This window comes from Lolium perenne, chromosome 3 (assembly GCF_019359855.2).
Source record: "Lolium perenne isolate Kyuss_39 chromosome 3, Kyuss_2.0, whole genome shotgun sequence".
Lineage (NCBI taxonomy): Eukaryota > Viridiplantae > Streptophyta > Magnoliopsida > Poales > Poaceae > Lolium > Lolium perenne.
This window is the reverse complement of record NC_067246.2, coordinates 280,359,932-280,386,846: the sequence shown is the minus strand read 5'-3', so window position 1 is coordinate 280,386,846 and position 26,915 is coordinate 280,359,932. Positions and strand designations below refer to the sequence as shown.

At 46.7% G+C, this 26,915-nt stretch overlaps 2 protein-coding genes across 2 annotated transcripts; both read right to left on the bottom strand.

The window, feature by feature from the left end:
- On the bottom strand, nt 1–26,915 carry LOC127340007 (acidic endochitinase-like). Its single transcript, XM_051365791.2, has 2 exons — nt 26,578–26,915; nt 1–562 (listed from the first exon to the last, which is right to left on the bottom strand). Exons 1-2 carry the CDS (start codon nt 26,913–26,915, stop codon nt 1–3), a joined length of 900 nt encoding a protein of 299 aa, XP_051221751.2.
- On the bottom strand, nt 17,774–21,009 carry LOC139838690 (uncharacterized). Its single transcript, XM_071828810.1, has 5 exons — nt 20,616–21,009; nt 20,511–20,526; nt 18,485–18,616; nt 18,186–18,390; nt 17,774–18,094 (listed from the first exon to the last, which is right to left on the bottom strand). The coding sequence occupies exons 1-5, from the start codon at nt 21,007–21,009 to the stop codon at nt 17,774–17,776; spliced, it is 1,068 nt and encodes a 355-aa protein (XP_071684911.1).

The following is a 26,915-nucleotide window of genomic DNA, read 5'->3' as shown; positions in this document are numbered from 1 at the left end:
TCAGACGTGGCTCTTGATGGCGTCGCTGTAACCCGTGCGGTCGTCGTAGAACTTGGACCACAGCATGACACCACCGTACTTGGGAGAGCCCTTGATCAGCGGCAGAACACGCGAGGTGAGCTCGCGGGCGGGCACGAACCCCGTCCCCGCAGCGTCTTTGGAAGCCGGTAGTCCAAGGAAGATTTTCCCCGCCGGCACCGACTCCCACTTCTTCCATGCGTTAAGGAATGCACTCCGACCTGCGCTAAACTGGCACTCCTCGTTATTATAGAACTGCACCCACACGAAGTCGAACAGCCCGGTGTTGATCGCGCCGCCATCCCACTCGTCGGGGAATGGGCACTGCGGCGCAGCGCTCAGCAGCACCGTCTTGCCCAACTTCTTCAGGTCCGTGGCGAGATTGTTCCAGAACTTGGCGCTGCCGAGCTCGATGTCGAAGTCGATGCCGTCGAGTACGGCGTCGCCCAAAGGGCGAGAGGAAGACGTGCCGCCCAGGTAGTTGTTCCATAGGTACATGGCGACCTGACTGGCGTCGCCAGGGGACGAGAGGCCGTAGCTCCCACTACAGGAATGGAGCTCTACGCCGACGGCCGGCTGCCCTCGGCGTAGCCACGCCTGGCCCTCAGCGTAGGCTACGCCGACGGCAGCCCTCGGCGTACCTCGTCGGCGTCCAGGTCCCTCGGCGTAGCCCGGCCTGCCCTCGGCGTAGAAGCAGCCGTCGGCGTCCTCGCTCTATGCCGACGGTGAAGAAGACCCTCGGCGTCGCTGCCGTCGGCGTCTGGCCACGGCGCGCCGTCGCCGTTAACGGAGGTGATCCAGACGCCGACGGCTTTCCCCTCGGCGTAGCCACGCCATCTGGGGGCCGTGGGGCGACGTGGCGCGTCGCGAGGCTGCCACGTTCGGCGTCCGACGGCCATCCCCTCGGCGTCTGCATGGCCCATGCAGTGGACGCGCAGCACACGCTGGGCGCGGCTGCCAGGCCAGGCCATACGCCGACGGCAAGGCCCTCGGCATAGGCTCGACCATATGGTCATGCCAGGGCCCTATGCCGACGGCATTGCCCTCGGCGTATGCCCTACCATTTGGTTTTTTCGTTTTAAATTGGGTTCCAATTCATCTAAATTCAGTTCAGCAGGTCCAATACATCCAAATACATCGAAATTCATCCAAATTCACCATAATTCACATAAATAGCATGAAATCCACATCGTAGCATACAAATACATCCACATTCATCCATAATTCACATAAATAGCATGAAATCCACATAGTAGCATACATGGTGCATGTAATAGCATACAAGAGGAGAGTGCCATGTCATCCAATACATAGTAGTAGGTAGCAAATGATGGCAAGCAAGAAGCCCGGTGCCGACTAGCGGAGGAAGGACCCGGGCGGGGTGTGTGATGTCTACGTTCCCCCTCCTTTCCTGTAGACAGTGTTGGGCCTCCAAGAGCAGAGGTTTGTAGAACAGCAGCAAGTTTTCCCTTAAGTGGATCACCCAAGGTTTATCGAACTCAGGGAGGAAGAGGTCAAAGATATCCCTCTCATGCAACCCTGCAACCACAAAGCAAGAAGTCTCTTGTGTCCCCAACACACCAAATAGGTGCACTAGTTCGGCGAAGAGATAGTGAAATACAGGTGGTATAAATAAGTATGAGCAGTAGCAACGGTGCCAGAAAATAGCTTGCTGGCGTGTAGTTGATGGTGGTAATATTGCAGCAGTAGTAACGCAAAGAAACAAGTAAACAAGCAGCGATAGCAGTATTTAGGAACAAGGCCTAGGGATTACACTTTCACTAGTGGACACTCTCAACATTGATCACATAACAGAATAGATAAATGCATACTCTACACTTTTGTTGGATGATGAACACATTGCGTAGGATTACACGAACCCTCAATGCCGGAGTTAACAAGCTCCACAATAATGCTCATATTTTAGTAACCTTTAGTGTAAGATAGATCAAAAGACTAAACCAAGTACTAGCATAGCATGCACACTGTCACCTTCATGCATATGTAGGAGGAATAGATCACATCAATATTATCATAGCAATAGTTAACTTCGCAATCTACAAGAGATCATGATCATAGCATAAACCAAGTACTAACACGGTGCACACACTGTCACCTTTACACACGTGCAGGAGGAATAGAACTACTTTAATAACTTTGCTAGAGTAGCACATAGATAGTAGTGATACAAAACTCATATGAATCTCAATCATGTAAAGAAGCTCATGAGATTATTGTATTGAGGTACATGGGAGAGAGATGAACCACATAGCTACAGCGAAGCCCTCAGCCTCGGGGATGGATTACTCCCTCCTCATCATGGAGGCAGCGATGGCGGTGAAGATGGCGGTGAAGACGGCGGTGGAGATGGCTCCGGGGGCAATTCCCCGTCCCGGCAGGGTGCCGAAACAGAGTTCTATCCCCCGAATTGGAGTTTCGCGATGGCGGCGGCGCCCCTGGAGTCTTTCTGGAGTTTCGTCAATTGGTACTGCGTTTTTTAGGTCGAAAGGGGTTTTATAGGCGAAGAGGCGGCGCAGGGGGGCACCTGGGGGCGCCACACCCTAGGCCGGCGCGGCCAGGGTCTGGCCCGCGCCGCCATGTGGTGTGGTGGCCCCCTGGCCCCTCTCCGACTCTTCTTCGGTGTTCTGGAGCCTTCCGGGAAAAATAGGAAGTTTGGCGTTGATTTCGTCCAATTCCGAGAATATTGCCCGAACAGCCTTTCTGGAACCAAAAACAACAGAAAACAGGAACTGGCACTGTGGCATCTCGTTAATAGGTTAGTTCCGGAAAACGCATAAAAACATTATAAAGTGCAAGCAAAACATGTAAGTATTGTCATAAAACAAGCATGGAACGACAGAAATTATGGATACGTCGGGGACGTATCAGCATCCCCAAGCTTAGTTCTGCTCGTCCCGAGCAGGTAAAACGATAACAAAGAATAATTTCTGTAGTGACATGCTACTTACATAACCTTGATCATACTATTTGTAAAGCATATGTAGTGAATGCAGCGATCAAAACAATGTATATGACATGAGTAAACAAGTGAATCATATAGCAAAGACTTTTCATGAATAGCACTTCAAGACAAGCATCAATAAGTCTTGCATAAGAGTTAACTCATAAAGCAATAATTCAAAGTAAAGGCGTTGAAGCAACACAAAAGAAGATTAAGTTTCAGCGGTTGCTTTCAACTTGTAACATGTATATCTCATGGATATTGTCAACATAGAGTAATATAATAAGTGCAATATGCAAATATGTAGGAATCAATGCACAGTTCACACAAGTGTTTGCTTCTTGAGGTGGAGAGAAATAGGTGAACTGACTCAACATAAAAGTAAAAGAATGGCCCTCATAGAGGAAAAGCATCGATTGCTATATTTGTGCTAGAGCTTTGATTTTGAAAACATGAAACAATTTTGTCAACGGTAGTAATAAAGCATATGTATCATGTAAATTATATCTTACAAGTTGCAAGCCTCATGCATAGTGTACTAATAGTGCCCGCACCTTGTCCTAATTAGCTTGGACTACCGGATCATCACAATGCACATGTTTTGACCAAGTGTCACAATGGGGTACCTCTATGCCGCCTGTACAAAGGTCTAAGGAGAAAGCTCGCATTGGATTTCTCGCTATTGATTATTCTTCAACTTAGACATCCATACCGGGACAACATAGACAACAGATAATGGACTCCTCTTTTATGCATAAGCATGTAACAACAATTAATAATTTTCTCATTTGAGATTGAGGATATATGTCCAAAACTGAAACTTCCACCATGGATCATGGCTTTAGTTAGCGGCCCAATGTTCTTCTCTAACAATATGCATGCTTAACCATAAGGTGGTAGATCTCTCTTACTTCAGACAAGACGAACATGCATAGCAACTCACATGAAATTCAACAATGAATAGTTGATGGCGTCCCCAGAAAACATGGTTATCGCACAACAAGCAACTTAATAAGAGATAAAGTGCATAAGTACATATTCAATACCACAATAGTTTTTAAGCTATTTGTCCCATGAGCTATATATTGTAAGGTGAATGATAGAATTTAAAGGTAGCACTCAAGCAATTTACTTTGGAATGGCGGAGAAATACCATGTAGTAGGTAGGTATGGTGGACACAAATGGCATAGTGGTTGGCTCAAGTATTTTGGATGCATGAGAAGTATTCCCTCTCGATACAAGGTTTAGGCTAGCAAGGCTTATTTGAAACAAACACAAGGATGAACCGGTGCAACAAAACTCATATAAAAGACATATTGAAAACATTATAAGACTCCACACCGTCTTCCTTGTTGTTCAAACTCAATACTAGAAATTATCTAGACCTTAGAGAAACCAAATATGCAAACCAAATTATAGCATGCTCTATGTATTTCTTCATTAATGGGTGCAAAGCATATGATGCAAGAGCTTAATCATGAGCACAACAATTGCCAATTATCACATTACCCAAGACTTTTATAGCAATTACTACATGTATCATTTTCCAATTCCAACCATATAACAATTTAACGAAGAAGAAACTTCGCCATGAATACTATGGGTAAAGCCTAAGGACATATTTGTCCATATGCTACAGCGGAGCGTGTCTCTCTCTCCCACACAAGCATGATGTAATCCAATTTATTCAAACACAAACAAAAATAAAAGCATACAGACGCTCCAAGTAAAGTACATAAGATGTGATGGAATAAAAATATAGTTTCAGGGGAGGAACCTGATAATGTTGTCGATGAAGAAGGGGATGCCTTGGGCATCCCCAAGCTTAGACGCTTGAGTCTTCTTAGAATATGCAGGGGTGAACCACCGGGGCATCCCCAAGCTTAGAGCTTTCACTCTTTTTGATCATAGTATATCATCCTCCTCTCTTGACCCTTGAAAACTTCCTCCACACCAAACTCGAAACAAACTCATTAGAGGGTTAGTGCATAATCAAAAACTCACATGTTCAGAGGTGACACAATCATTCTTAACACTTCTGGACATTGCTCAAAGCTACTGGAAGGTAATGGAACAAAGAAATTCATCCAACATAGCAAAAGAGGCAATGCGAAATAAAAGGCAGAATCTGTCAAAACAGAACAGTCCGTAAAGACGAATTTTAAAATGGCACCAGACTTGCTCAGATGAAAATGCCCAAATTGAATGAAAGTTGCGTACATATCTAAGGATCACTCACGTAAATGGACATAATTTTCTGAGTTACCTGCAGAGAATTAGGCCCAGATTCGTGACAGCAAGAAAACAGTTTCTGCGCAGTAATCCAAATCTAGTATTGACTTTACTATCAAAGACTTTACTTGGCACAACAAAACACAAAACTAAGATAAGGAGAGGTTGCTACAGTAGTAAACAACTTCCAAGACACAAATATAAAACAAAGTACTGTAGCAAAATAACACATGGGTTATCTCCCAAGAAGTTCTTTCTTTATAGCCATTAAGATGGGCTCAGCAGTTTTAATAATCCATTCGCGGGAAATAGTATTTGAAGCAAAAGAGAGCTTCAAGAGGCAAATTCAAAACAAATTTAAGTCTAACATGCTTCCTATGAAGAGGAATCTTGTACACAAATGAATTCATGAAGAACAAAGTGACAAGCATAAGAGGATAAAACACGAGTAACTTCAAGATTCTCAACATAAAGAGTGGAAACTTAATATTATTAAGATGCATATAACCATATTTCCCTCTCTCATAATAACTTTCAGTAGCATCATTGATGAAATCCACAATATACCCATCACTTAAAACATTCTTATCATGGTTCATATGCATAGAAGTATCATTAATTTTGGCATAAGGAGAGTTCTTTTCATAAATAGTAATTGGAGCAGGATTATTATCAAGAATTTGAACATGGTAAACAAGTTGCATATTAAGGGAATTGTTTTTGGTAAGCCTATCATAACTATGACAAGTTTCATAAGGATAATTGTAACATGTGTCATATCCATCTCTATAGCGATTATCTAGACCAGAATATGTGATATCATCATTTTCACTAAAAGTAGAGGTCTCAAGTATAGGATCTTCGAGCACAACATCCCCAAGCTTAGAGCTTTCAATATCATCGTTTGAGGGGACATGAATAATGCTATCATCATTACTTTCATAATCAGTACCAAAGAGATTTCCAACATCAAAGTTAGTGTGCTCTTCCAAATCATGATCACTAATATGGGTAAAGGGTATAGGAAGATCATCGTACTCAGATTCATTATCACAATAATCATCAGGAGCAACATACTTACGGTTACCTATCGTTATCTCATATACGCGGGGCTATGCTGTTACCTCTTTCTTTTTATTCCCCTTATTCTTCTTCTTCTTCTTCTTCTTCTTCGTTCCCTTCTTCTTCTTCTCCTCCTCCTTTTCCTCGTTCCCTTCTTTAGGAGGAAGAGGCTTGAAGGGTAGCTTGTCCGCATAACCTGATTTACTTTCAGAAACAATAGAAGAAACTTGGGAGGATCCCTCCTTTTCATTAATTAGTTGAAAACACACAGCGGTCCTATCATATCTTGGCAAGGTGTCATCTTCTAAAATATTTTGTATGTAAGTATTTGTATGGCTATTATCAATGCAATAAGAAAAACACCCATGCAGGACATCATCAATATCAAGATCACTCATAGGTAACAAAGAGATTTTTCTCGACAGTTCTTCACACCCCAAAAATAAAGTAAGTTCATCATGCTGATTAGGAGTAATTTCATCATCACAATACAAATTTGCAGCACTCATTGGGTTCAAATTATCATTGGAGGAGCATTGAAAATTAAAATGACCCACTTCATGGCAAACTTCACAAATAAAAGGATAGAGGGCACAAACTTTTTTACCAAGATCATCTAGAGCCCTAAACCACTTTCTAGTTTTTTCATTAATATGATGGATGCAATATTCATCTTTGACTTGATTAATTCCACAAGGTCTATGCAGTCCACAAAAATTAACATGCTTATAAGAAATAGCATTCTTAGGAGTTTGAGCATGCTTATTGCAATAATTAACAATAATTTGATTCTTCATGCAAGCCTCTGATGCGTGTGGTTGGCACGTCCGTTGGGAACCCCAAGAGGAAGGTGTGATGCGCACAGCGGCAAGTTTCCCTCAGTAAGAAGCCAAGGTTTAATCGGACCAGTAGGAGTCAAGAAGCACGTTGAAGGTTGATGGCGGCGAGATGTAGTGCGGCGCAACACCAGAGATTCCGGCGCCAACGTGGAACCTGCACAACACAACCAAAGTACTTTGCCCCAACGAAACAGTGAGGTTGTCAATCTCACCGGCTTGCTGTAACAAAGGATTAACCGTATTGTGTGGAAGATGATTGTTTGCAGAAAACAGTAGAACAAGTATTGCAGTAGATTGTATTTCAGTAAAGAGAATTGGACCGGGGTCCACAGTTCACTAGAGGTGTCTCTCCCATAAGACAAATAGCATGTTGGGTGAACAAATTACAGTTGGGCAATTGACAAATAAAGAGAGCATGACCATGCACATACATATCATGATGAGTATAGTGAGATTTAATTGGGCATTACGACAAAGTACATAGACCGTCATCCAACTGCATCTATGCCTAAAAAGTCCACCTTCAGGTTATCATCCGAACCCCCTCCAGTATTAAGTTGCTAACAACAGACAATTGCATTAAGTATGGCGCGTAATGTAACTAGTGACTACATCCTTGAACATAGCACTAATGTTTTATCCCAGTGGCAACAGCACAACACAACCTTAGAACTTTCTATCACTGTCCCAGGTGTCAATGCAGGCATGAACCCACTATCGAGCATAAGTACTCCCTCTTGGAGTTACAAGCATCTACTTGGCCAGAGCATCTACTAGTAACGGAAAGCATGCAAGATCATAAACAACACGTAGATATAACTTTGATAATCAACATAACAAGTATTCTCTATTCATCGGATCCCAACAAACGCAACATATAGAATTACAGATAGATGATCTTGATCATGTTAGGCAGCTCACAAGATCCGACAATGATAGCACAATGGGGAGAAGACAACCATCTAGCTACTGCTATGGACCCATAGTCCAGGGGTAGACTACTCACATATCACTCCGGAGGCGACCATGGCGGTGTAGAGTCCTCCGGGAGATGAATCCCCTCTCCGGCAGGGTGCCGGAGGCGATCTCCTGGATCCCCCGAGATGGGATCGGCGGCGGCGGCGTCTCAGTAAGGTTTTCCGTATCGTGGCTCTCGGTACTGGGGGTTTCGTCACGGGGGCTATTTGTAGGCGGAAGGGTGGGTCAAGAGGCGGCACGGGGGCCCCACACCACAGGGCCGCGTGGCCAAGGGGGGGCCGCGCCGCCCTATGGTGTGGCCCCTCCGTGGCCCCTCTTCGTCTCTCCTTCGGACTTCTGGAAGCTTCGTGAGAAAATAGGCCCCTGGGCTTTGATTTCGTCCAATTCCGAGAATATTTCGTTACTAGGATTTCTGAAACCAAAAACAGCAGAAAACAGCAACTGGCACTTCGGCATCTTGTTAATAGGTTAGTTCCAGAAAATGCACGAATATGACATAAAGTGTGCATAAAACATGTAGATAACATCAATAATGTGGCATGGATCATAAGAAATTATCGATACGTTGGAGACGTATCAGCATTCCCCAAGCTTAGTTCTGCTCGTCCCGAGCAGGTAAAACGATAACACAGATAATTTCTGGAGTGACATGCCATCATAATCTTGATCATACTATTTGTAAAGCATATGTAGTGAATGCAGCGATCAAAACAATGTATATGACATGAGTAAACAAGTGAATCATAAAGCAAAGACTTTTCATGAATAGCACTTCAAGACAAGCATCAATAAGTCTTGCATAAGAGTTAACTCATAAAGCAATAATTCAAAGTAAAAGCATTGAAGCAACACAAAAGAAGATTAAGTTTCAGCGGTTGCTTTCAACTTGTAACATGTATATCTCATGGATATTGTCAACATAGAGTAATATAATAAGTGCAATAAGCAAGTATGTAGGAATCAATGCACAGTTCACACAAGTGTTTGCTTCTTGAGGTGGAGAGAAATAGGTGAACTGACTCAACATTGAAAGTAAAAGAATGGTCCTCCATAGAGGAAAAGCATCGATTGCTATATTTGTGCTAGAGCTTTGATTTTGAAAACATGAAACAATTTTGTCAACGGTAGTAATAAAGCATATGCATCATGTAAATTATATCTTATAAGTTGCAAGTCTCATGCATAGTATACTAATAGTGTCCGCACCTTGTCCTAATTAGCTTGGACTACCGGATCATCACAATGCATTGTTTTTACCAAGTGTCACAAAGGGGTACCTCTATGTCGCCTGTACAAAGGTCTAAGGAGAAAGCTCGCATTGGATTTCTCGCTATTGATTATTCTTCAACTTAGACATCCATACCGGGACAACATAGACAACAGATAATGGACTCCTCTTTTATGCATAAGCATGTAACAACAATTAATAATTTTCTCATTTGAGATTTGAGGATTGTTGTCCAAAACTGAAACTTCTACCATGGATCATGGCTTTAGTTAGCGGCCCAATGTTCTTCTCTAACATATGCATGCTCCAACCATAAGGTGGTAGATCGCTCTTACTTCAAACAAGACGGACATGCATAGCAACTCACATGATATTCAACAATGAATAGTTGATGGCGTCCCCAGTAAACATGGTTATCGCACAACAAGCAACTTAATAAGAGATAAAGTGCATAATTACATATTCAATACCACAATAGTTTTTAAGCTATTTGTCCCATGAGCTATATATTGCAAAGGTGAAGAATGGAATTTTAAAGGTAGCACTCAAGCAATTTACTTTGGAATGGCGGAGAAATACCATGTAGTAGGTAGGTATGGTGGACACAAATGGCATAGTGGTTGGCTCAAGTATTTTGGATGCGTGAGAAGTATTCCCTCTCGATACAAGGTTTAGGCTAGCAAGGCTTATTTGAAACAAACACAAGGATGAACCGGTGCAGCAAAACTCACATAAAAGACATATTGAAAACATTATAAGACTCTACACCGTCTTCCTTGTTGTTCAAACTCAATACTAGAAATTATCTAGACCTTAGAGAAACCAAATATGCAAACCAAATTTAAGCATGCTCTATGTATTTCTTCATTAATAGGTGCAAAGCATATGATGCAAGAGCTTAATCATGAGCACAACAATTCCCAAGTATCACATTACCCAAGACATTTACAGCAATTACTACATGTATCATTTTCCAATTCCAACCATATAACAATTTAACGAAGGAGAAACTTCGCCATGAATACTATGAGTAGAAACCAAGGACATACTTGTCCATATGCTACAGCGGAGCGTGTCTCTCTCCCATAAAGTGAATGCTAGGATCCATTTTATTCAAACAAAACAAAAACAAAAACAAACCGACGCTCCAAGAAAAAGCACATAAGATGTGATGGAATAAAAATATAGTTTCAGGGGAGGAACCTGATAATGTTGTCGATGAAGAAGGGGATGCCTTGGGCATCCCCAAGCTTAGACGCTTGAGTCTTCTTGATATATGCAGGGGTGAACCACCGGGGCATCCCCAAGCTTAGAGCTTTCACTCTCCTTGATCATGTTGCATCATACTCCTCTCTTGATCCTTGAAAATTTCCTCCACACCAAACTCGAAACAACTCATTAGAGGGTTAGTGCACAATATAAATTAACATATTCAGAGGTGACACAATCATTCTTAACACTTCTGGACATTGCATAATGCTACTGGACATTAATGGATCAAAGAAATTCATCCAACATAGCGAAAGAGGCAATGCGAAATAAAAGGCAGAATCTGTCAAAACAGAACAGTTCGTATGGACGAATTTTAAAATGGCACCAGACTTGCTCAAATGAAAATGCTCAAATTGAATGAAAGTTGCGTACATATCTGAGGATCACTCACGTAAATTGGCATAATTTTCTGAGTTACCTACAGAGGGATTTGGCCCAGATTCGTGACAGCAAAGAAATCTGGAACTGCGCAGTAATCCAAATCTAGTACTTACTTTTCTATCAACGGCTTAACTTGGCACAACAAAACACAAAACTAAGATAAGGAGAGGTTGCTACAGTAGTAAACAACTTCCAAGACACAAAATAAAAACAAAGTACTGTAGGTAAAAACATGGGTTGTCTCCCATAAGCGCTTTTCTTTAACGCCTTTCAGCTAGGCGCAGAAAGTGTGTATCAAGTATTATCGAGAGATGGTACTTCTACAGCGGGGTGTGGGCTTTTCTCAACCAGGCATAGTATATTAGATACATAAGTTTTAGCATCTTCCTTTTCATTAGTCTTAGGCGTGCTATTCTCATCAAACAAATTTTCAGGAACAAGCCAAGCATAGTTATTTTCTAGTGCATCATTCATAGCTAGGAGCTTACATGGTATTGGTACTTTGATCTCCCCTCCATCATCAATATTATTAGTGTATCTTATTCTATCCATATCCATCTTTTCAAGGAGACTAACAAAATTAGTAGGAGAACCAAGCATATTAAATTTAGCAAACACCTTTCTAGCTTCTCTTGCTAGACCACCAAATTCTCTAAGAAGGGTTTCTAAAACAAAATCTTTCTTTTCCCCTTCTTCCATAACACCAAGTGTAAGAAACATGTGTTGGATTATAGGATTAAGATTAACAAATTTAGTTTCCAACAGGCGAACTAAATGTGCAGCAGCAATTTCATAAGTAGGCGCAAGGTCTACCAAGTGTCTATCTTCAAAATTTTCAATAGTACTAACATGGTTGAAGAATTCTTCTATATTATTTCTCCCAACTATAGACCCACGTCCTACCGGTATGTCTTTTGTGGTAAAATTTAAAGGAAACATGATGAATAAAGTAAAGTAAATGCAAGTAAACTAATTTTTTTTTTGTGTTTTTGACATAGCAAACAAGATAGCAAATAAAGTAAAACTAGCAACTAATTTTTTTGTATTTTGATTTAGTGCAGCAAACAAAGTAGTAAATAAAACTAAGCAAGACAAAAACAAAGTAAAGAGATTGAGAAGTGGAGACTCCCCTTGCAGCGTGTCTTGATCTCCCCGGCAACGGCGCCAGAAATTTGCTTGATGCGTGTGGTTGGCACGTCCGTTGGGAACCCCAAGAGGAAGGTGTGATGCGCACAGCGACAATTTTCCCTCAGTAAGAAACCAAGGTTTAATCGGACCAGTAGGAGTCAAGAAGCACGTTGAAGGTTCATGGCGGCGAGATGTAGTGCGGCGCAACACCAGAGATTCCGGCGCCAACGTGGAACCTGCACAACACAACCAAAGTACTTTGCCCCAACGAAACAGTGAGGTTGTCAATCTCACCGGCTTGCTGTAGCAAAGGATTAACCGTATTGTGTGGAAGATGATTGTTTGCAGAAAACAGTAGAACAAGTATTGCAGTAGATTGTATTTCAGTAAAGAGAATTGGACCGGGGTCCACAGTTCACTAGAGGTGTCTCTCCCATAAGACAAACAGCATGTTGGGTGAACAAATTACAGTTGGGCAATTGACAAATAAAGAGAGCATGACCATGCACATACATATCATGATGAGTATAGTGAGATTTAATTGGGCATTACGACAAAGTACATAGACCGTCATCCAACTGCATCTATGCTTAAAAAGTCCACCTTCAGGTTATCATCCGAACCACCTCCAGTATTAAGTTGCTAACAACAGACAATTGCATTAAGTATGGCGCGTAATGTAACTAGTGACTACATCCTTGAACATAGCACTAATGTTTTATCCCTAGTGGCAACAGCACAACACAACCTTAGAACTTTCTGTCACTGTCCCAGGTGTCAATGCAGGCATGAACCCACTATCGAGCATAAGTACTCCCTCTTGGAGTTACAAGCATCTACTTGGCCAGAGCATCTACTAGTAACGGAAAGCATGCAAGATCATAAACAACACGTAGATATAACTTTGATAATCAACATAACAAGTATTCTCTATTCATCGGATCCCAACAAACGCAACATATAGAATTACAGATAGATGATCTTGATCATGTTAGGCATCTCACAAGATCCGACAATGATAGCACAATGGGGAGAAGACAACCATCTAGCTACTGCTATGGACCCATAGTCCAGGGGTAGACTACTCACACATCACTCCGGAGGCGACCATGGCGGTGTAGAGTCCTCCGGGAGATGAATCCCCTCTCCGGCAGGGTGCCGGAGGCGATCTCCTGGATCCCCCGAGATGGGATCGGCGGCGGCGGCGTCTCAGTAAGGTTTTCCGTATCGTGGCTCTCGGTACTGGGGGTTTCGTCACGGGGGCTATTTGTAGGCGGAAGGGTAGGTCAAGAGGCGGCACGGGGGCCCCACACCACAGGGCCGCGCGGCCAAGGGGGGGGCCGCGCCGCCCTATGGTGTGGCCCCTCCGTGGCCCCTCTTCGTCTCTCCTTCGGACTTCTGGAAGCTTCGTGAGAAAATAGGCCCCTGGGCTTTGATTTCGTCCAATTCCGAGAATATTTCGTTACTAGGATTTCTGAAACCAAAAACAGCAGAAAACAGCAACTGGCACTTCGGCATCTTGTTAATAGGTTAGTTCCAGAAAATGCACGAATATGACATAAAGTGTGCATAAAACATGTAGATAACATCAATAATGTGGCATGGAACATAAGAAATTATCGATACGTTGGAGACGTATCAGCCTCTTTAAAAGGTTCATGATACTTATCAAAATTCTTTTTAGGCAATTCAAAATGAGAAGCAAAGGCTTTATAAAGATTTACAGCAACTTGAGAGTCAAGACCATAAGTAGCACTCATATTTCGAAATTTATCGGTATCCATAAAAGCTTCAATGCATTCATAATCATAATTTATACCTGACTCTTTACCTTCATTGTTCTCCCATCCTTCAGCGTTCTCCTTAATCCGATCAAGAAGATCCCACCTAGCTTCAACCTCCTTGCTTGTGAAAGATCCCTCCGAACACGCGTCCAGATAGTCCTTGTGTTGTCCTGAAAGTCTCGCATAAAAATTATTAACAATAACATTACGGGGGAGCTCATGAATGGGACATTTGAGCATTAGTGATTTCAATCTCCCCCACGCTTGAGAAATACTCTCTCCATCACGAGGATAAAAGTTATAAATATAATTCCTATCAATATGCACTTCATGAGGAGGATAAAATTTAGAATAAAAGAGAGATGCAATTTCCTCCCAACCAAGAGAATGTCTATTCTCCAACAATTTATACCAATGCGCCGCTTTACCGGACAATAAACAGAGAATAGCTTCTTCCTCACTTCATCCATAGAGATACCTGCACACTTGAATAACCCGCATAATTCGTGCAAAAACAGTAAATGATCTCTAGGATGGACAGTTCCATCCCCTTTATAGTGGTTGTCCATAACACGTTCAATAATTTTCATAGGTATTTTATACGGAATACTTTCGGCGGGTGGATTTAAAATATCAGAAGCATCATTAGAGTTATTGCATATGGGAGAAAAAGCATTATCAGAGCAAAATATTTCTTCCAAAGCTGAGGAGCAAAAAAGATTATTCTTATATAAACTAGCTTCCCCAAGCTTAGACTTATCCATAGTATTAGCAGTAATTGCATTCATACTAATAACATCACTACTAGCATGCAAATAAGGTTCCATAGGTTTTTTAATTTTCGCATCAAACAATTCTAAATCAGGAAAAAGATTAAAAAGCTCACCAATTTTGTTGTTGTTTTCCATTATGCCTAACTAGTGTAAAACAAGAAACAAAAAGTTGCAATTGCAGGATCTAAAGGAAATAGCTTCGAGCACACACACAATGGCGCCAGAAAAGTACTTAACCTGGGACCGAAGTATGAGTGCCTTTTACCTTTCCTCCCCGGCAACGGCGCCAGAAAAGTGCTTGATGTCTACGTTCCCCCTCCTTTCAGAGGCAGTGTTGGGCCTCCAAGAGCAGAGGTTTGTAGAACAGCAGCAAGTTTTCCCTTAAGTGGATCACCCAAGGTTTATCGAACTCAGGGAGGAAGAGGTCAAAGATATCCCTCTCATGCAACCCTGCAACCACAAAGCAAGAAGTCTCTTGTGTCCCCAACACACCAAATAGGTGCACTAGTTCGGTGAAGAGATAGTGAAATACAGGTGGTATAAATAAGTATGAGCAGTAGCAACAGTGCCAGAAAATAGCTTGCTGGCGTGTAGTTGATGGTGGTAATATTGCAGCAGTAGTAACGCAGTAAAACAGTAAACAAGCAGCGATAGCAGTATTTAGGAACAAGGCCTAGGGATTACACTTTCACTAGTGGACACTCTCAACATTGATCACATAACAGAATAGATAAATGCATACTCTACACTTTTGTTGGATGATGAACACATTGCGTAGGATTACACGAACCCTCAATGCCGGAGTTAACAAGCTCCACAATAATGCTCATATTTTAGTAACCTTTAGTGTAAGATAGATCAAAAGACTAAACCAAGTACTAGCATAGCATGCACACTGTCACCTTCATGCATATGTAGGAGGAATAGATCACATCAATATTATCATAGCAATAGTTAACTTCGCAATCTACAAGAGATCATGATCATAGCATAAACCAAGTACTAACACGGTGCACACACTGTCACCTTTACACACGTGCAGGAGGAATAGAACTACTTTAATAACTTTGCTAGAGTAGCACATAGATAGTAGTGATACAAAACTCATATGAATCTCAATCATGTAAAGAAGCTCATGAGATTATTGTATTGAGGTACATGGGAGAGAGATGAACCACATAGCTACAGCGAAGCCCTCAGCCTCGGGGATGGATTACTCCCTCCTCATCATGGAGGCAGCGATGGCGGTGAAGATGGCGGTGAAGACGGCGGTGGAGATGGCTCCGGGGGCAATTCCCCGTCCCGGCAGGGTGCCGAAATAGAGTTCTGTCCCCCGAATTGGAGTTTCGCGATGGCGGCGGTGCCCCTGGAGTCTTTCTGGAGTTTCGTCAATTGGTACTGCGTTTTTAGGTCGAAAGGGGTTTTATAGGCGAAGAGGCAGCGCAGGGGGGCACCTGGGGGCGCCACACCCTAGGCCGGCGCGGCCAGGGTCTGGCCCGCGCCGCCATGTGGTGTGGTGGCCCCCTGGCCCCTCTCCGACTCTTCTTCGGTGTTCTGGAGCCTTCCGGGAAAAATAGGAAGTTTGGCGTTGATTTCGTCCAATTCCGAGAATATTGCCCGAACAGCCTTTCTGGAACCAAAAACAACAGAAAACAGGAACTGGCACTGTGGCATCTCGTTAATAGGTTAGTTCCGGAAAACGCATAAAAACATTATAAAGTGCAAGCAAAACATGTAAGTATTGTCATAAAACAAGCATGGAACGACAGAAATTATGGATACGTCGGGGACGTATCAATGTGTCCGCCCACATCGTTGGCGAAACGAGCAGCCCGGGGGTGCGCTCCGGTAGAAGCTGCAGAAGAACCACCTGGAGAAGGACCGGTAGCACGCCCAGGAGAAGTCGACGGAGAGGCACCGGGAGTAGTCCCAGGAGTAGTCGACGGAGAGGCACCAGCAGAACGCCCAGGAGACCGACCACCTTCATGAACCGGTGTGACCTCGCGCCCACCCGGCGATGCCTGGTTCCCGGACCATCCCGTTCCCTACGTGTTCCCTACATGTTAGCAACTTGCGAGGCAAAGGAAAGTGGTAACTACCGGTTTGGCAAAGAACTTACCTCTGGTGTGGATCCGTAGTAAGTCGCAGCGAAAGCTGCCTTCGATGGCATGATAGGCATGTCCCCCGCCACGGTAACTCGAGCCGGTGGCGGTGTACCAGTAGACATAGAGATCATCATTTCCTGCAAGATAGGTTACAAGTTAGGCTTTGCAGAAATAAAGCATCAAACTGAGACTTGTCATCTACTTGCGCGAGAAGAAAGATTCAGACTTACTGATATATACGACATATAGGCCGTATTCTGCCTATTCCACTGGGCAGCGGCCTGCTGATACGCTTCATTGCAGGCTTCGAAGGCCGCCTTGAAGTCAGGCTACAATTTCAGAAACAATGAATCTCGTAAACACTTAGCCATGTAGGAAGGAAAACCGGAAAGAGGATGAAAATGAGGAAAACTTACATTGTAGGCGGGTGGACGAGCAGGCCGTGGACGAGGCTGGGGGCTGTCGGCGGTGAGGGTATGCTTGAGACGCGTGTAGCTCGTGGAGTGGGTAGGCTTGACCGCCTTATTCAGAAAGGGGAAACGGCCATGCGGACGCCCGTGCCCCGATAGGACCAACGACTCCTCGTCGACCGGAATGCTCAAGGGGTCATCCACCTCGGGGTGACGAGACTTGACCATGTCGCAGTAGTCCTCCTTGGCGGCCTTGGCATTGCCGTAGTACTGTGGCTGAGGCAATGCGGGATTGGGCTTCTGCTTCGTCCGCATCATGTCATATATCTGGGCATCATGAAGCACCACCCCAGGTGGTGCCTCGGCCACCTGCATCGCGAAAAGAAAAGTTAAGCGTACCACAAATGAGACATGGCGGGAAATGAATGAAGGTCGTTCCATGTATATACATACCTTTTCCCCTTGAAGCGGGTGTAGTCGCGGTTTCCCGCGCAGTGGGTGCCACCGGTGCCTCGGTTCTCCATGTTACGCCTCGACACGGCTGCAAACTCCTCGTCCTGCCTGAGCCACCTCGCCCTAATCAGCTCCTCCCATGCCTCCCTATGCTGCTCGGCCCACTTGGGGCAAACCTGAAAACGCAATACTCAGCTCAAGATAATTCAATGAAAACTTAGCAGCAATGTAGAATCTCATTGACATTTTACTCACCGACATGTACTCCTCAATGGTCATTGCCCATTCCTCCGTAGGCTCGTTACCAACATAGTACTCCTTCTTGACCCTCTTACCCTTATTAGCCCAGAAGGCACTAGCGCTGGTGAACTTTTGGTTGTACCACTGCTGCGGTGTCAACCTCTCGCAAGCGCCACGCAAAGTGAGACGCGCCTGCGTGTCATGCTCCGGGTCCACACGATAGAAGCACTTCAATCATGCATAAATCAGTTGTGAAAGTCATGAGTTAGCACATTAGGGTCATCAACTATGAACGGTGCTCGAGAAATATATGCCTTACCCAGAACTTGGTGGTCACAGCCTCAGCAGCTGTCGCGAAGCCTACGGCAGGGGCATCCTCATAGTCCGCCCAAGTAGTGGCTAGCTTCGTCGGGCCACCGGGGACCGTGCTAAGGGGAGTGTATCTGCCGGGCCAGAACTTCTTAATCAGAGCCCCAAGCAAGCTGTTAGGCATGCGGGGGGGCTTGGCATCCCATGTCCAGTTGCTGCAAATAAATCACACATTAGTACACATGCCAAATTGTTTATTATGCCCAAGATGAAAATACATGTTCGAAATTTCTGAAGTAGTACACTTACTCATCGCTCGAAGGAATGATAAGGGCCTTGTCATCATGGGTCTTCGGCTCCTTCCTCGCATCGGGGACTCTAGCTTCTCCACGAAGCTTCAAGGGCTTCGGCGCACCTTCACCCTCCCCGGGTAATGAGGGCCTGGAATGATCAGCGACAGAAACATGGTCTTCCTCGACATTAGGACTCCGGGAGGGAGATTGAGAGGAATAACAAACACGGGCCAGCAACTGTAATTGGCATTGGACATACCATATGGATTGAAGCCATCTGTTGCTATCGCAATTCTGACATTCCGAGCCTCGACTGCCTTAAGCGGGTGTTTTGTATCGAAGTTCTTCCATGCCGTACCATCGGATGGATGTCCCATCTTCAACTTCTTGTTTTCGTCCACGAATCTCTTCCCATACTTGTGCCACGTCATCTGTTTGGCTGTCTCCTCATGCATGTAAAGCCGCTGGATTCTTTTTATGAATGGGAGATATCGAAGAATCGACTTTGCGGTGCTTGACTGCCTCACCTGACCATCCTTTCCCGTTACCTCTTCATACCTAGACTGCTTACAGATGGGACAGTACTTGTCCTTCGCATACTGTCTCCAAAATAGAACACAGCCTTTCGGACAACAGTCTATCCTTTGATAATCCATGTTGAGGTCCTTCATCATTCTCCTCGTCGCGTGCAGGCTTTGAGGCAGACAATGATCTTTGGGCAAGATGTTACCAGTTGTTTTCAGACTTGCTTCAAAGCCCTCACGGGTGGTGTTGTACCGGGTCTTGTCGGCTAGACATTGGGAGATGGCATCGAGCTGAGAAATCGCGGCGCCCTCGTACAGAGGCCTCTTAGCCGAGGCAATCATATCATAGAAGGCCTTCGCGGTTGGCTCTGGTTCCTCCGGTTCTGGCGGCGCCTCCGGTTCTGGCGGCGCCTCCGGTTCTGGAGGTGGCGAATCCGGGACATCGGCATGGACGAGATCATCTAGAATGTCTCTAATTCCATCGTACGCATTGCCATTGAGCCGCTGCCGCATCACCTCACCTCTGTCACGTTCGCGCTCATCAAAGTCGATTTCCGTGACGTACCCATGCATATACCCATATTGCAGAAGGTGTCTATACATTTCATCCTTCCCACGACGTTGACGCTTCACGCAGCGAACACAGGGGCAAAGTGCCCGAACCAGCCCCTTTGTACCACGCGCTAACTCATTCACTAGAAAATGGGTCTTCCTTGTCCACTCATCTGTTTTCTCAGTCGCACTAACACGCTCATTGTACATCCATCCATTATCAGCCATCCTCTGCTTTATTGGGAGCCAAACCACAGACATAGCATTTATATCAAATAGGAAATTAAATGCATCATATTTTTATTTATTTTACCAGGCGAAACGCATGCATCAACCTACATCTCTACTAGGTGGGCTCCTAGCAGCCGCCGGATCCGTAGTTGGCTACGTTCTCCATGCTCTACCCCGGTCCAAGTCAGAATTTCGGCAGCACCTCCCCGCTGCTCTCCCGATACACGTCTCGGCAAAAAACCGAGAGGATGTGCATCCGGAGAACAACGGGGAGGCGCCGCCGAAATCCTGACTCGGACCGGAGTAGAACATGGAAAACGTAGACAACTACGCATCCGCCGACTGTCCCGTAAATGCCGCAAGCGTTACGGTTCAAAATATGCGGACCACTAATGCATATTTATCCGCGTAACGCTCGCGGACGGGAAGTGACACCTAGGTTACGCAACTGGACTTGGAAAATGAATCTAGTGACATAAGAAAATGCGGAGAAGGGGAGGCGATGTTTTAGCTCACCCTTGGCGGTAGAGGCCGTAGTCGACGAGGCGGTCACGACGGTGTGGACACGACGATCACGACTGCGCGGATACGACGGTCCCGACGGCGCGGACATGACGACACGGACACGACGATCACGACGGCGCGGACATGACGACACGGCGGTCACGACGGCACCTATTTCCATTGAATAAAACATCAAATTATTATCCATTTCACATTTCCATGTTTATTTACATTTTCAACTCCATTCCTATGAACAAATTCTAATATCTGTATTTGTATTTCTAAATACTCTACATTAATAGAAATAGAAGTTAAAAAATGGAAAAAAAAAATTACCGGAGAGGCAGGGCGGCGCGGGTGGGGGGAGGCAGAGGGCTGCTGCGGTTGGCGGAGGAGGCAGGGCGGCGAACGGCGAGCGGCGGGTGGGGAAGGCTGCTGCGGGTGGCGGAGGAGGCAGGGGGCGGCTGCTGCGGGGAGGCAGGGCGGCGCGGGTGGGGGGAGGAGGCTCGGGCGCGGGTGGGGGAAGGAGGTGAGGGCGCGTGGTGGACCAGGGCGGCGCACGGCAGGGGAGGCCGGGGCGGCGCGAGCAGGGACGACGACGGCGGGCGAGCAAGGGGCGGCGGGGAGGCAGGTGGCGGCGCGTGGGCGGCGGGGCGACAGGTGGCGGCGCGTGGGCGGCGGGGCGGCAGTGGCGGCGCGTGGGCGGCGGGGCGGCAGTGTGGCGGCGCATGGGCGGCGGGGCGGCAGGTGGCGGCGCGTGGGCGGCGGGGCGGCTCGGGCAGATTGGGGGAAGGAGAAAGGGGCTCGGGGGAAGGAGAAAGGGGTGGTCCGGCTCGACCACGCCCTAACCCTATGCCGCCCCCCTATGCCGAGGGCCACGGCTATGCCGACGGCCGCCCTCGGCATAGGCCCTTTTTTTATTTTTTCAATTTATTTTATTTTTAAATTTTCTTAATGTCAATTATATTTATTAAATTATATATGGCCATGCAAATTTGTTTTAATCTTCTACATTCCCAAACTATGCGCATAATTTTTTAACTTAATATTCCCTCCGGTAGACGAAACCCTAATTCGGGAGACCCGCAGATCTACCCCTTTGACCGGCCTCCGATAACAGTTGAACCATGGACTTTACTCTTACTTTGTGTTGTGTTAGGTCATCAGAACATGTAGTACCAATAATTACCCTATCTTACATCACTATTCCCTCCGGTAGACGAAACCCTAATCCGGGAGCCCCGCAGATCTACCCCTTTGACCGGCCTCCGATAACAGTTGAACCATGGACTTTTCTCTTACTTTGTGTTGTGTTAGGTCATCGAAACATGTAGTACCAATAATTACCCTATCTTACCTCAATATTCCCTCTAGTAGAAGAAACCCTAATCTGGGAGCCCCGCAGATCTACCCCTTTGACTGCATCCCATCGGGGGTCCCCCGGTGGGCATATGCCTCCATTTGAGCTTGGTTAGGTCATAGGTACATGTGGAAACAAGGATCATCCCATATGATCCCAAGTTTCTCTCCGGTTCAACTCCGAGGGAGTTCCCCCCTATACATGCAGAATCTGCCTAAGTGTAGGAACCCCCTGTCCGAGAAGCCGGACACACCTGGGGGGGTAGCCTTCGATATAGAACCATCTCAAATCACTTTTGTGCATTCCATGTGGACACACACAAGTTTTGGGGCCATTCCCTAGATCCGATGCTCGATTTCCGATGAAACCCTAGTTCTGTTGACCGCGCGGTCTACCCCTTTGACTGCATCCCATCGGGGGTCCCCCGGTGGGCATATGCCTCCATTTGAGCTTGGTTAGGTCATAAGTACATGTGGAAACAAGGATCATCCCATATGATCCCAAGTTTCACTCCGGTTCAACTCCGAGGGAGTTCCCCCCTATACATGCAGAATCTGCCTAAGTGTAGGAACCCCCTGTCCGAGAAGCCGGACACACCTGGGGGGGGTAGCCTTGGATATAGAACCATCTCAAATCACTTTTGTGCATTCCATGTGGACACACACAAGTTTTGGGGCCATTCCCTAGATCCGATGCTCGATTTCCGATGAAACCCTAGTTCTGTTGACCGCGCAGTCTACCCCTTTGACTGCATCCCATCGGGGCTCCCCCGGTGGGCATATGCCTCCATTTGAGCTTGGTTAGGTCATAGGTACATGTGGAAACAAGGATCATCCCATATGATCTCAAGTTTCTCTCCGGTTCAACTCCGAGGGAGTTCCCCCCTATACATGCAGAATCTGCCTAAGTGTAGGAACCCCCTGTCCGAGAAGCCGGAAACACCTGGGGGGTAGCCTTGGATATAAAACCATCTCAAATCACTTTTGTGCATTCCATGTGGACACACACAAGTTTTGGGTCCATTCCCTACATCTGATGCTCGATTTCCGACGAAACCCTAGTTCTATTGACCGCGCGGTCTACCCCTTTGACTGCATCCCATCGGGGCTCCCCCGGTGGGCATATGCCTCCATTTGAGCTTGGTTAGGTCATAGGTACATGTGGAAACAAGGATCATCCCATATGATCTCAAGTTTCTCTCCGGTTCAACTCCGAGGGAGTTCCCCCCTATACATGCAGAATCTGCCTAAGTGTAGGAACCCCCTGTCCGAGAAGCCGGACACACCTGGGGGGGTAGCCTTGGATATAAAACCATCTCAAATCACTTTTGTGCATTCCATGTGGACACACACAAGTTTTGGGGCCATTCCCTACATCTGATGCTCGATTTCCGACGAAACCCTAGTTCTGTTGACCGCGCGGTCTACCCCTTTGACTGCATCCCATCGGGGCTCCCCCGGTGGGCATATGCCTCCATTTGAGCTTGGTTAGGTCATAGGTACATGTGGAAACAAGGATCATCCCATATGATCTCAAGTTTCTCTCCGGTTCAACTCCGAGGGAGTTCCCCCCTATACATGCAGAATCTGCCTAAGTGTAGGAACCCCCTGTCCGAGAAGCCGGAAACACCTGGGGGGTAGCCTTGGATATAAAACCATCTCAAATCACTTTTGTGCATTCCATGTGGACACACACAAGTTTTGGGGCCATTCCCTAGATCTGATGCTCGATTTCCGATGAAACCCTAGTTCTGTTGACGGCGCGGTCTACCCCTTTGACTGCATCCCATCGGGGCTCCCCCGGTGGGCATATGCCTCCATTTGAGCTTGGTTAGGTCATAGGTACATGTGGAAACAAGGATCATCCCATATGATCTCAAGTTTCTCTCCGGTTCAACTCCGAGGGAGTTCCCCCCTATACATGCAGAATCTGCCTAAGTGTAGGAACCCCCTGTCCGAGAAGCCGGAAACACCTGGGGGGGTAGCCTTGGATATAAAACCATCTCAAATCACTTTTGTGCATTCCATGTGGACACACACAAGTTTTGGGGCCATTCCCTACATCTGATGCTCGATTTCCGACGAAACCCTAGTTCTGTTGACCGCGCGGTCTACCCCTTTGACTGCATCCCATCGGGGGTCCCCCGGTGGGCATATGCCTCCATTTGAGCTTGGTTAGGTCATAGGTACATGTGGAAACAATGATCATCCCATATGATCTCAAGTTTCTCTACGGTTCAACTCCGAGGGAGTTCCCCCCTATACATGCAGAATCTGCCTAAGTGTAGGAACCCCCTGTCCGAGAAGCCGGAAACACCTGGGGGGGTAGCCTTGGATATAAAACCATATCAAATCACTTTTGTGCATTCCATGTGGACACACACAAGTTTTGGGGCCATTCCCTAGATCCGATGCTCGATTTCCGATGAAACCCTAGTTCTGTTGACTGCGCGGTCTACCCCTTTGACTGCATCCCATCGGGGCTCCCCCGGTGGGCATATGCCTCCATTTGAGCTTGGTTAGGTCATAGGTACATGTGGAAACAAGGATCATCCCATATGATCTCAAGTTTCTCTCCGGTTCAACTCCGAGGGAGTTCCCCCCTATACATGCGAGACCGCCTAAGTGTAGGAACCCCCCGTCCGAGAAGCCGGAAACACCTGGGGGGGTAGCCTTGGATATAAAACCATCTCAAATCACTTTTGTGCATTCCATGTGGACACACACAAGTTTTGGGGCCATTCCCTCCGCCCTGCTACTTCTCTCCCGCCCTTTTTTCCCGCTCACCCTTTCCCGCTGCTTCTCCCCCGCCCTTTTTTCCCGCCATGATTTCCCGCCAAGTTTTCCCGCCCACCCTTTCCCGCTCATTCTCTCCCGCCAAGTTTTCCCGCCCACCCTTTCCCGCCCATTCTCTCCCGCCAAGTTTTCCCGCCGTTTCAGCCCCTCGTCGGCCTATATATAGCCATGTCTTCTCCACTAACAGCACCAGCAACATTTCTCCCCTCATCACTTCTCTCATCCAACAGCACCACAAAATCCTCTGAGCTGAGCTGCCGCTGAGATGGCTCCTCGTCGCCGTAGCAACACGGGCTTCATCGGCGTTCGCCTGCGGCCTGCGGGACATTTCGCGGCTGAAATCACCGCCGGTGGTACGCGTGTGTGGCTCGGCACCTTCTACACGAAGGAGGCTGCTGCCCGCGCATACGACGTTGCGGCTTGGAGGTTTGGCCGGCCGCGCCACGAAATGAACTTCCCGGAGGTCAGGTCTCTGACGGAAGCTCAGAGTCTCTCTACTGAGCCGCTACTTCGCTCACAGGGTGAAGCGCGGCGGTACAGGTCTGGCCAGCGGCGGATTGATACCACCGAGGCGGACGAGCAGTTCATGGCACAGTGGCGCAGAGACCATCCCGGAGCCGTCGAGGCAGAGCGCGCATTCTTTAAGTGTTTTGGTTCCTGTGTGGGTGTAGTTCTTTAAGTGTGTTGGTTCCTGTGTGTGGGTGTAGTTCTTTAAGTGTTTCAGTTCGTGTGTGGGTCTAGTACTTTAAGCGCTTTGGTATGTGTGTGGGTCTAGTTATTTAAGTGTTTTGTATCGTGTCTGGGTCTTAAGTTCTTAAATGTATCACTTTTCTCTCCAGTTCACCTCCGAGGGAGTTCCCCCCTATACATCCAGAATCTGCCTAAGTGTAGGAACCCCCTGTCCGAGAAGCCGGACACACCTTGGGGGGTATCCTTGGATATAAAACCATCTTAAATCACTTTTGTGCATGCCATGTGGGCACACACAAGTTTTCCAGCGATTCCGACCCTCCGGTGATCTGTAACTTGGAAAACCCTAGGGCGGGGACCCCGCACATCTACCCCTATAGCTTTCTCCGTGCGAGGGTTTACCAGTGGACTTTTTTTATTTATTTTGCTTTGTTTAGGACATATGTACATGGAAACCATAGGTTGGGCATACTTTACCATAAAATAGGCTCCGTTCGAGCCATGGCGGGGGTTTCCACATACAGATCCTGGATTTTACCAACTGGTAGCCCATTATGCGGAAATCGTCAACGCCGGGTACATCCAAGGTTAGCCAAACCTTACATCACACTTGTACATGTATGTTAGGGGCAGAAGCAAGTTTTCCAACAATTCTGACGCTCCGGTGATCTGTTTCTTGGGAAACCCTAGGGCGGGACCCCTAGGGTTAGGGTTTTACCAAGTGATCTGTTAGGGTTATAGTTAGGGTTAGCAATGTATGTGGAAACCCTAGGGTTAGGGTTAGAGTTAGGATTAGGGTTAGGGTTAGAGTTAGCAATGTATGTGGAAACCCTAGGGTTAGGGTTAGGGCTAGAGTTAGGGTTACGGTTAGGGTTAGAGTTAGGGTTAGAGTTAGGGTTACAGTTATGGTTAGGGTTAGGGTTCGGGAAACCGTAGGGCGGGGACCCCGCGGATCTAACCATATGTACATCGATAGCAAATGTTGGGCCTAGTGGCTCCGGTTGACCCGTCTGCGAAGAGCGTCACCCATGGGACCTACATATGCCATCTACGAATTCTTAAAAAATAGAACCATTTTTTACATAATTCATACTAGTAAATAAATAATAGAAACATATTATAAAGTAATATGAGAGAGGGAAAAAAATAAAAAAAATCCTATATGCCGAGGGTGGCCGTCGGCATAGGGTGTCCATGCCCTATGCCGAGGGTGGCCGTCGGCGTCTGACTGACGCCGTGAGCGGGCGACGACGGCGCGGACTGGGCCAGAGGCGATGCCGGTGCTACGCCGAGGGCCAAGGTGACGCCGACGGCTGCCCTCGGCGTAGCCTCCTCTACGCCGACGGTATGTGTACGCCGACGGTCGGCTTCCTGAGCTGCCCCGGCGAGGCCGTACGCCGACGGCCCCGATAAAAAGCCGTCGGCGTACAGTTTGGCCGTCGGCGTCTAGCACCATTCTTGTAGTGTCCCGTCGCCGCCGCCGATGGAGAGCAGGACCTTGACGCCGCTGCGCTGGCACGACTGGATATCTTTGCTCTGGCTTCTGCAGCCACCTGACGAGGGGTCGCAGTGGCTGGCAAGGTTTAGCTCCGGCGTCTGGCCCTTGCCGAACTTGGGAAGGAAAGCAAGGATGACAAACTCGTAGTTTCCGGACGCGCACGTCTCGGCCAGCGACGCCTCGCCGTCGTTCTGGCCCCAGTAGACGGCTATGCTGCCGGCCTGGCATGTGGCGAGGAAAGCCACGACGAGGGAGCCAGCGAGCAAGAATGGGGTGAGAGCTTGGCTTTTCAT